We start from the raw sequence: 10,168 nt of genomic DNA, 5'->3' as shown, positions 1-10,168 counted from the left end.
GTTGAGTAGTTTGTCTTGAAGGTTCTTCCTTCTAGATTAGATTTCAATGTAGTAAAATCAACAATTAGCTGATTTCTTAGCCCGAATTCCCTCTGCTTTTCCTCTTGTATCAACAAAGCAAATGCATGCGCCATGGATGGCAGAGGATTCATCATGAGTATGCTTCATCGAACAACCGTATAGACTTCATTGGGTCCCATTAGAAATTATATCTGTCTTCTATCTTGTTCTACTTTATGCATACTTTCCTTTGCCCCACAGGTACACACCCAATTGCAATGGGTTTTTATACTCAGAGTATTCAACTCTTTCCAAAGCTTCTTCATTTTTATGTAGTAGCCAGTGATGTCAAGCACTCCTTGACTCAAGTCATTGATTTCTTTCTGGATTTGGTATAGTTTAGTTCCATTTGTCTGATCATATCGATCCTCCAGTTCCTTCCACAACTCAACAGAATCATTCACATACTCAACACTGTCAACAATGTCCTTTTCCAGAGAGTTTAGAATCCATGAGGTGACCATATCGTCGCATCTCTCTCACTGACGAAATTGTGGAGACGTTGCATCGGGTCTCTTACAATCCCTGTTGATAAAACCTAATTTTTTTTTCACTGAAAGCTCTCTCAATACGCTTCTTCTCCAGGAACGATATCTAATTCCATCAAATGGAACAAGTACTAGTGTGGAACCGGGACTATCAGAAGGATGTACGTAAAGAGGGCTAGTTGTATCGATTACCATCTGTGAGTCGTCTCTTCAGTCTGTCTATAATATCCATCGAAACTATGCAAAATCGGTTAGATTGATGTTCGTGTAGCTCAATTTCTTCCATTTGTTGATGAATCGTCATTGCATGCATCCGACCGAGATTTTCCCCAAATCGATGGTTGACGAAGAACCCTAGGTTACTCAATGGTTAGAATTGACAGAAAAAACAAAGAATGGCGTGGTCGATAAGAGAACCTCAGCTCTGATACCATGTCAAGATTGTGGATATGAACTGAGCTCTGTATCTCCTCCAATGGAGGATTCAACAGCTTCTAGAAGATGGAGTTCGTAGAGAGAGAAATGAGAGCTGTAAAGAGTCTTTGAGTTTGTGAAATGAAACTCTAAGTCTTGTATTGAGTATTGTTCAGTTATATACAAGTGTACAGCTAAGATAAAACTGGGAAGAAAATAAACCTCCACTAATTAATCAACCTCCACTAACTAATGTACTAACAAACTATACTAACTAACACTAACTAATGATATGCTGACTTAGCTCAATTACAGTATAAATATAGTCTTAATAAAATACTTGATCTTCATTATAATGATGATCCATCTATTCTTTGCACCTCCACGAATCAGTAGTTATATTTGATACTAATATGTAATTGGTAACTGGGGCTTTCATTAAGTAGCTTAAAAGCTTCAGAGCAAAGTTAAATCAAGCGAAGGGCGTGAATTGAGGAGCTGCTTTCCTCTTCGTTATTTATGTTATACACCATAATAGGTTCTTAACTTTGCAATCTGTTCTGTATTAATCTCTAGGTTTTGCAGCGTTCCCATTACTTTGCAACCAAAGTCATTTGTCAATTACTATATTCAGGCACCCTTTATCCTCAAAGAGAGAAGTGCCTTGATTGCTAAGGTAGCTACTGATATTGATAGCGCGGGTTCTGATAATATAGAGAGTGATGAAGAAAGCATCATTGTTAGTAACTTGCCATTGGAGTCAGCTTCAGCCGACGCTTGAGCAAAAGATGAAGATGAAGTTGGCAAAGAATATCCAATTAAGAAGGAAGAAACTTGTTAGGAAGCGTCGCTTAAGGAAGAAATGGCGATATCATCTTCAATGTTGAAAAAGAACAAGAATGTTTAGTCTTTACCTCAAAACATTTGCAGGTTTCTGCTCTTTATATTTCCTTCTATTATCGCAATTCATCTTTTTGTAGCCTTAAAACCATTTCAATTTGTTGATAGAATTTTAAGGATTAATTAACTTTTATTCCAGATTAATTTCTTAATTTTATAGTATAAAGGGATAATACATAATTACCTCCCTGGGTTGTCTCACTTTACCAGTTGCTTCCTCAAATTTTATGGGAGTCCTATCCCCCCCCCCCCTCCCTAAATTTGTTTGAAGTGAAATAAATATAACATTCTGAGACCACCACCAATTTTAAAGAAATCAGTGGATTACACGCACCAATCAGATTGTGCCATGTCATTTCTATTTATATTATTCACTATTTTCATTTTATCGGTTTATATTTTCCTTTTCTTTCTTTTTTCCTTCCTTCTTCTCCAACAACTTTATCATAATACCTCCACCATAGATTTCCATAACACAACCTCCATCAATCAAACCAGGGAAAATCATCATCCAAGCCTTCAGATACAAAGTAACTAAAATCAAATTACTATTATCTAAACCACCACCAAATCTATCAGAAATCAAATAAACCCACAAATTAAAAAAAATCTGAAAATCTAAATCACCACCCAAACAAAATCCAAAATTGGCTCTTGTTCGTTGTTTTACGATTTAGTGGTGAGAATGATTATTTTACTTCAATCATTTATTGTTATTTAAACGGGTTGATATGGCTTCGACTTTGCCGAGAGGATCCAAGAAATTGAAACAAAAATCTAGAAACTCCACTAAGAATCAAAGCCAAACTAGGACCACTCTTTGATAGATTTTATAAGATTTTACAGTTGGCTTGCTGGAAATTTTGGATATGGTGATTGACCGGTGGTGGTGATGATGGAAGAAGAAGAAACAAGAAAGAGAAAAAGGAAAGAAAACAAGAGAGAAGAGAGAAAATAAAAAGGAGAAAATAAATGAAAAATGGAATTTTTAGAGTTTTTACGCGCTTTCATCGGGTGCAAAACAGACCAAGTGTCACGTCAGCGAAAAAGGTAGTCTTTATTTCACTTCAAATAAATTCAGGGGGGGCATAGGACCCCCCTCCCCCCTCCCCCGCAAAGTTTAAGGCTGCGACTGGTAAAGTGGGACAACCCAGGGAGGTAGTTATGTGTTATCCCTAGTATAAACGGTAAATCAATTAGCTGTGCATTTTGTACTATCTGAAACTTTTCTTTGTTCAGTTTTGCTTACTTTCTTGAGTTCTTCTGGAGTCCAAGTCAGGGACTATAGATGTTTGCTTTAGAGGTTATCAAAGTGAAAACTATTCTCTTTGATATCATTGGTTTTGAGCATGTGTATCAGTTGTTGCCTCTTGTTCCGACTTTTCCAGTGTTTATGCTGTTGAATAAGAAATGAAAGCAATATCTACTCTTTTGTAAGTGTTCCAATTTCACTCTTAAATCTAAGCTTAGAGGACAAAAGAGTTTGTAGATCGCCATATATAGTTGTCCTTTAGTACCGCGAAGATCTAACGACTCTACAGTATCGAAATTATTTCGTGCACATCACAGCCCCAGGAGATTGGAAACTAAAATCACCAGTTTGTATCACAAATGACAAGAGTTTGATCAACGTGTATTTGTTTGAAAAGAAAATGTCAGAAAGGCGTATTCTTCAATTAGTTAAGCTAAAAGTTGAGTTGCATAACAAACGTCGTAAAGCACAGCAGAAAAGTGACTAAAATGTAAACATCAAAAATTAAAGACACATGAAAATTAGATAAAAATAATATTATTCATTATTGGCAATGATACATAGTTTTGGAATGATGATTCAAGGTCAGAAGAATTTTTTTTTTTGGTAATAAATGTGAATTACCATAACAACCAAAGCAATTTTACATCCTAAAGAGCCTCTAGTGTCTTTGCCACCTTCTAGGAATGGTGCTCCAGACTCTAGATCTCCAAACAAAAATAACACATCTAATTAAATAGCCTCTGAATCAACAACTGACTTTTCCTAACTCTTTTATTCCTACCCAATGTACCCAATCTGTCTATAATCTCTCTTTTTAATTGTGCAAACACATACTCTCTGTCTACATTTACTTTTCTAAAGATTTTTCAGTTTCTTGCTTGCCAAGTTTAATACAACATGGATCCCCATACTGCAACAACTATTTCCTTTTGGAATTGGCTCCATCGTCTCCATATGATCCACTTGATCACCTAGCTTGCTTCGCTGTTCTGAATCTTTATGCCCAGCTAGCTGCTCAGCTTTTCTCTTAGGTCTGTAAGCCGTATGCATTGACCAAAGAGATGTGCTTGTGTCTCCATATGTGCCTGATCACATAGACACCATTGTTGATCATCCACACGAGTCAGTATTCTCTGCAATCTCTCATTGGTTAGCAATTTATTTTTGCATGCCAACCATACTAGGAACCTCTGTTTAGGAAGCATAAATGTGCTCCACATTAGCTTAACCTCCCTTACTATAGGTAGAGGCCCCACCATATGATGATAGCTTTTGGACATGGAATATTCTCCTGATGTGGTCAATAGATATTTGTCTCCTTGATACCATCCTGCCATTTGAACTTTGAGGGAGTTCAATTTCTTCCAATACCAGCTGCAATCTCCTATTGGAGTGTGATCCTGTATGCTATCTTTGTCCTTTATATAGATACTATTGACCCATTTTACCCATAAAATATCCTTCTTTCTAGTTAGTTGCCATAGTAGCTTACCAACAATCGCAATGTTCCATTTGCAGCAGCCTTTGATAATTAAACCTCCATTTTCCTTTGGAATACATACCCTGTCCCATACAACAATGTTAATTTTTCTTTTGTCCTCTATAGCACCCCATAGGAAGTCCTTGCATTTCTTATCAACTTGCTTTATTACACTTTGAGGCAGTATGAACACTGCACTCTAGAAGTTATATATAGAAAACAAAATTGCCATGATAATTTGCAATCTCCCAGCATATGACAATTGCCTTGTATAAGTAGTGATTTTGTTTGTGATCTTATCAACTAATTGCTTGAAATCCATCTTGTTCCACTTCCTTGAAGTAAGTGGAAGGCCTAAGTACCTTATAGGCAAGGTTCCTAAAGTGAAACCTGTTATATTGAGCATATTCTACTTTGTAATATCATCCACACCTGCTATAAACATAATAGATTTATCCAAGTTAGCCTCCAACCTTGTTACATCACTGAAATGCTGTAATGCCTCCATAACTCTAGCAACTGATTTCAGATTTCCTTTGCAGAATATCATGAGATCATCTGCAAGTACCAGATGTGTTAGCCTTATATTCTTGCACATGGGGTGATATCTAAAGTCAGGAAGATCACTCATCTTGCTTAGCACCCTTGAGAGATATTCCATAACTAGGACAAATAGGAGGGGTGATATAGGATCCCCTTGCTTAACTCCCCTCCTCCCTTCAAAATAGCCATGAATCTCCCCATTAACTCTGATGGAAAACTGTGTGGTAGTAACACAAGTCATCACTAGACTAGTGAAAGAATCTGGAAATCCAAAACCTTTCAAAGCTTCCTCTATAAATTCCCAATTGATCATATCATATGATTTTCTAAGGTCAGTTTTCACAAGGCATCTAGGAGAGGTCTTCCTATTGTAATGTCTCAATAAGTCATGACATATTAAAACATTGTGAATCAATGATCGACCTTCTACAAAAGCTGCTTGGTTTTCTGCTACTAGCACTGATACTGCTTTCTTTAGTCTCATACATAGCATCTTAAAGATGCATTTGTACAGAACATTGCAGCATGATATTGGCCGGAACTAACTTACATATTGTGGCACTGGCACTTTAAGAATTAGTGATATTACTGTTGAATTGATTTGTCTTAGCATCTACCATTCTCCATGAATTCCAATATAGCTGCAGTAATATCTTTACCAATTATACTCCAAGTTTCTCTATAGAATCCACTGTCATACTCATCTGGCCCTAGACTCTTATTCACATCAATGCTGAACATAGCATGTTTCACTTCCTTAGTTGTAAAAGGTTGGATCAGTTCTACCTGTTGTTCAGTAGAAAGTATATGTCCATTCTTCAAGAAGATGTGAAAAGCTTTTGCTCTTCTTCTTTTTCTCTTTCCTAGCATTGCTTCATAATAGTCTACAAGAACATTTGCTATGCTTATACTGTCTGTTTGTACTGCCCCGGTTTGATCCTTGATCTGAGTGATGGCTTGTTGTAATCTCTTATGTTTGATAACTGAATAGAAGTATCTAGTGTTTTCATCTCCTAGCTTGCTCCAGCTTGCCTTACTTCTCTGTTGTAAAAACAGTTTTGCTAAATAAGAAGATTTCCTAAATTTCTGGTACATGGCCTTCTCTTGTTCTTGTAATGTCACACTTGAAGGATCTACATGCAGTCTATTTTGAGCTTGACTTAAAACTGCCCTGTCATCCTCAGCCTCTGCTAGAATATTCCTAAAGTGTTGCTGGTTGAGCTTCTTAAGAGCCTTCTTTTGAATTTTTAGCTTCTTAACTATTTGGAACATACTATAGCCTTCTATTTGTTGTTGCCACACTTGTGTTACAATCCCCTTAAACTAGGAGTGTAAAGCCCATACATTGCAGAATTTAAAGGCTCTATTTACCTTCAAAGTAACAGTAACCTTTTTTAGTTTAAGTGGGCAATGATCATTGATTCCCTCTACAAGAAAATCAGCCTGAATCACTGGCATGTTATCCAACCATTCTCTATTGATAAATGCCCAATCAATTTTGGAGAACACTCCATTATCTCCATGTTTGTCATTCCATATGTACCTACACCTTCCATATGGTAACTCTATGAGTTCACAAACATCAATACAAACTTGAAAATCTACCACTTCTCCCATAATAACCGAAAGCCCTCCTATTCTGTCATCGGCGTGCAATACTGAGTTAAAATCCCCAGTAATCAACCATGGTATATTAATACCTCCACTATTACTTTCTAGATGTTGCCACAGACTCTTCCTATCCTCCTTAGTATTAAAAGCATACACATCTGTCATATAGAACTCCTTTTGAAGAACAACATCAGTAACAAAACATGTAATACTTTGGGCAGTTCCACTTATATACCTGACATGATAGTAGTCATGCCTTCATACTATAACCACTCGACCATTATAGTGTTGATATAGATTCGTGGGGTATTGCCATCCTCCAAACATATTATTTATTACTTTCTCCATATTGCCTGTCTTAACCTTAGTCTCTAGCAAGCTTACTATACCAATATTTTCCTTGGTACAAAGGAGTTTGACCGCCTTTTGTTTGTTAGGAGAATTTAAGCCCCTAACATTCCAGCTTAGCATGCTATCCATCTCCACTTGGAGACAAAACAGTGCCTCCCCTATGTGATACCTAGCTATTCTGTGGTTGTGTGCTAGTACTGACCTCTCTTAGAACGCTGAAAGTGTTGTGCCCTGCTGGTGCCTGTTGTACTTGCTCCTTAGGTGACTTCCTTGTATTGTGTGGAGTTACCCAGCCTTCTGAGTTCATCTTTCCTCTTTCGGTTATACTTTTTGGTGTCACCTTCTCGACTCATGACCTTGCATTCTTAATTACTAGTGTTGTTAAAGTTTGATTGTTGATTGCCTGACCTTTGTTTGTATCAGCTGCTTTTACTTCTTGCACAACATTTTGTTGCTTTTGGGAGAGGGGGGGGTGCTTCTTCCTCCTACATTCTTCCTCTGAATGACCATATTTATGGCAATGCTTGCATAGTACAGATTTTCAGTCATACTGAATTTTCTGTTCTACAAGTGAACCTTTTTTATTCCTAAAATATACCTTATCTGGTAAGGGAGAATCAACATCAACCTCAATAAGGAGTCTAGCAAAATTGAGCCCAATCTTGTTTTCAGTGTTCCTGTCAGCCATTAGAGGCTTACCTATCATGCTCCCAATCTTGCTAAGCCCTTTAGGACCCCAATATTTGAAATCCAAACCGGGTAGTTTCACCCAAATGGGAACAGTAACAAATCAAATGAACTGAAAAAATACGGTGAGAGTACAACATCCATGTTTTTGCTAACTTGTTCAACTATAGTTTCAACTGGTGACACCTGCATAAAATAACACAATAAGATTTCAAGGAAAGCAGTCACCAAAATTAAAGGATATAAAACTCTATTTGGATCAAGTCAAGTATGAAGTGGAACATGTCAGTACCTTCTTCGGATCTTGGAAATAATTCTCATCCATCACATTGGTTGATGTTAATGTAGTTTTTGTTGCCCCAAAGGACTGCAATGAGTTCTGCTCCATTCCACTCATAGAGATTTTAAGAGTAATTGTACTGCTCCCAAAGTTCACAACATGGAAATGAGTCATTCGTGGAACAAAATGACAAACGAGTCATGAAATAATAAATGCACCCGTTTGGTCATAGATTTTGGGTATATTTTTCAAAAAATATTTTGAAAACATTGTTAGTTAATGAAACATGTTCAGTTTTTCACGTTCCAAGAAACTGGTTTAGGGTAGTTTTTTGGTGAAATTTTTTCTTCCACTCACAAAACTTCAAGTTTTTTTCCAAATAAAATACATGTCCAAATATAACTTCAATTTCCAAAAATTATTTTTCAATATAACTTCAAAAACTCTTTTTTCAAGTTTCAATCAAATCTATGTCCAAACACTAACTATGTTATGGATCTGCAAAAGTCAAAACCACATCATTTTGGTTGTAGCAAGTATGAACTCATACTGAACACCATATAATTCTAGTAACAACGGTAAAAGAGAAATCCTCACTCCACAACCTAGGTATTATAACCTATGAAACAAAAACACTCTTAGTTTGTTTGACACATTTAGTTTGTTCTCAGAGTGCTATGTGAAGTTTGAATCCAGATAATGTAAGTCTTGAGAGTTGCTAATGATAACCAGTCTATATGAAATTATACACTAGTGTACTTTTAGCAGTTTCAAGAGAAGAAATTATCCAAACCCTTAAATATTCATCAATCAGATTAATAAAGTCTCCACCTTAATTTATTCTTAAGTACTCGTTGTCATCAATCTCATTTCACTATGGCAGATGCTATTAGTGAATCTGAAGAATACCCGCATAGCATTTTTTAACATTTGCTAAACATAAAAAATGAAAGACTCGTCAACAAATTAAAGAAGAAAGAAGTGAAATTTGGACCTCTACTAAATTTCCTTCCGTAAATGTTCCTTAGAGCTTCTGTTTGATACAAAAGAGTGAACTCATTAACCTCTGCTCATACTAAGGGATTTCTATCCTGTCGACCGGATTCGCTGTTTACTTTTTGTAGCCGATATAGATTATATACAATATACTGAATATATATATACATAAATTATATATCTTCAGGCTATTTTAGTTTAAAGATAACTATATGGGTGTTATAAATAAAATTGTATTTAAGGTCAATATCTATATTTTAGAGAGATTTTGGGGTTTGTTACTTTGTGGCTAAGTCACTTTTTTTCTATAAATACAAGGGTTCTATTCAATTGTAAGTCATCCCAAATCAATAAGAATTCTCTCTCCCTACTTTTCTCTGCAATACTCTTCTTCTTCTTTTATTGTTTTATAACACGTTATCATCACGAGACTCTAACCAATTGAGTATAGGGCAGTTGTTTTAATTTGTAGATATATTGTCTAGTTGTCTAATGTTTGAGAAATTAAACCACCCGTATAGATAAGATATAGGAATTTGCGTGAGGCTTTTGCGTGAATGCATTGATATTCCTATACTAGGTATCTTCTTTGGTCACCAGGCTTTGGGATACATGTGTGGTACTCTACTTGTACATAATATTGAGTATAATGATTATCAATTGTTCCGTGAACTTTATTCATGAATAAAATCTGGATCTAAGGTAAGTATTTTACCTTATTTTTCTTGTTTTAATTCTTAAAATTCTATAATTTGATTTTAAATACAAGAGAAGACAATAAATTATGATTATAACTCTAATAGAGTTTGTAAGAAATTATAACCATCCGAAGTGATAAAATTTCTATGTCTCGTCATGATCAAATTCATGTATGATTATGAGCACAAGAAGTGAAAACTCGTCCCATTGAATTTGCTTCATTCTCATTCCCGTAAGAGAATGTGGTAGCAATATTTAATAAGTATGAACGAATTCAAAATTATTATCATGAAGGTACCAATGGATGTGGACGTGGCAATAGACGAAATTATAATCGTCATTATTGTGGTAATGAGAACAATAAGGATTCTCAAAATAATCCTTCGCTTTGTGAAAGTAATATG

General features: G+C 35.8%; 2 protein-coding genes across 2 annotated transcripts; both read right to left on the bottom strand.

The window, feature by feature from the left end:
- Positions 1 to 206: 206 nt before the first annotated feature.
- LOC142177327 (uncharacterized) lies at positions 207 to 524 on the bottom strand. Its single transcript, XM_075245802.1, has one exon. It carries the CDS (start codon positions 522 to 524, stop codon positions 207 to 209), a length of 318 nt encoding a protein of 105 aa, XP_075101903.1.
- Positions 525 to 5,746: 5,222 nt separating this feature from the next.
- LOC107775794 (uncharacterized) lies at positions 5,747 to 8,243 on the bottom strand. Its single transcript, XM_016595576.1, has 5 exons — positions 8,082 to 8,243; positions 7,914 to 7,975; positions 7,701 to 7,779; positions 6,512 to 6,925; positions 5,747 to 6,463 (listed from the first exon to the last, which is right to left on the bottom strand). Exons 1-5 carry the CDS (start codon positions 8,241 to 8,243, stop codon positions 5,747 to 5,749), a joined length of 1,434 nt encoding a protein of 477 aa, XP_016451062.1.
- Positions 8,244 to 10,168: the final 1,925 nt, after the last annotated feature.

Source organism: Nicotiana tabacum, chromosome 23 (genome assembly GCF_000715075.1).
Source record: "Nicotiana tabacum cultivar K326 chromosome 23, ASM71507v2, whole genome shotgun sequence".
Taxonomy (NCBI): domain Eukaryota; kingdom Viridiplantae; phylum Streptophyta; class Magnoliopsida; order Solanales; family Solanaceae; genus Nicotiana; species Nicotiana tabacum.
Note: the sequence above shows the minus strand (reverse complement) of the source record. Positions and strands in the feature narration are given on the sequence as shown.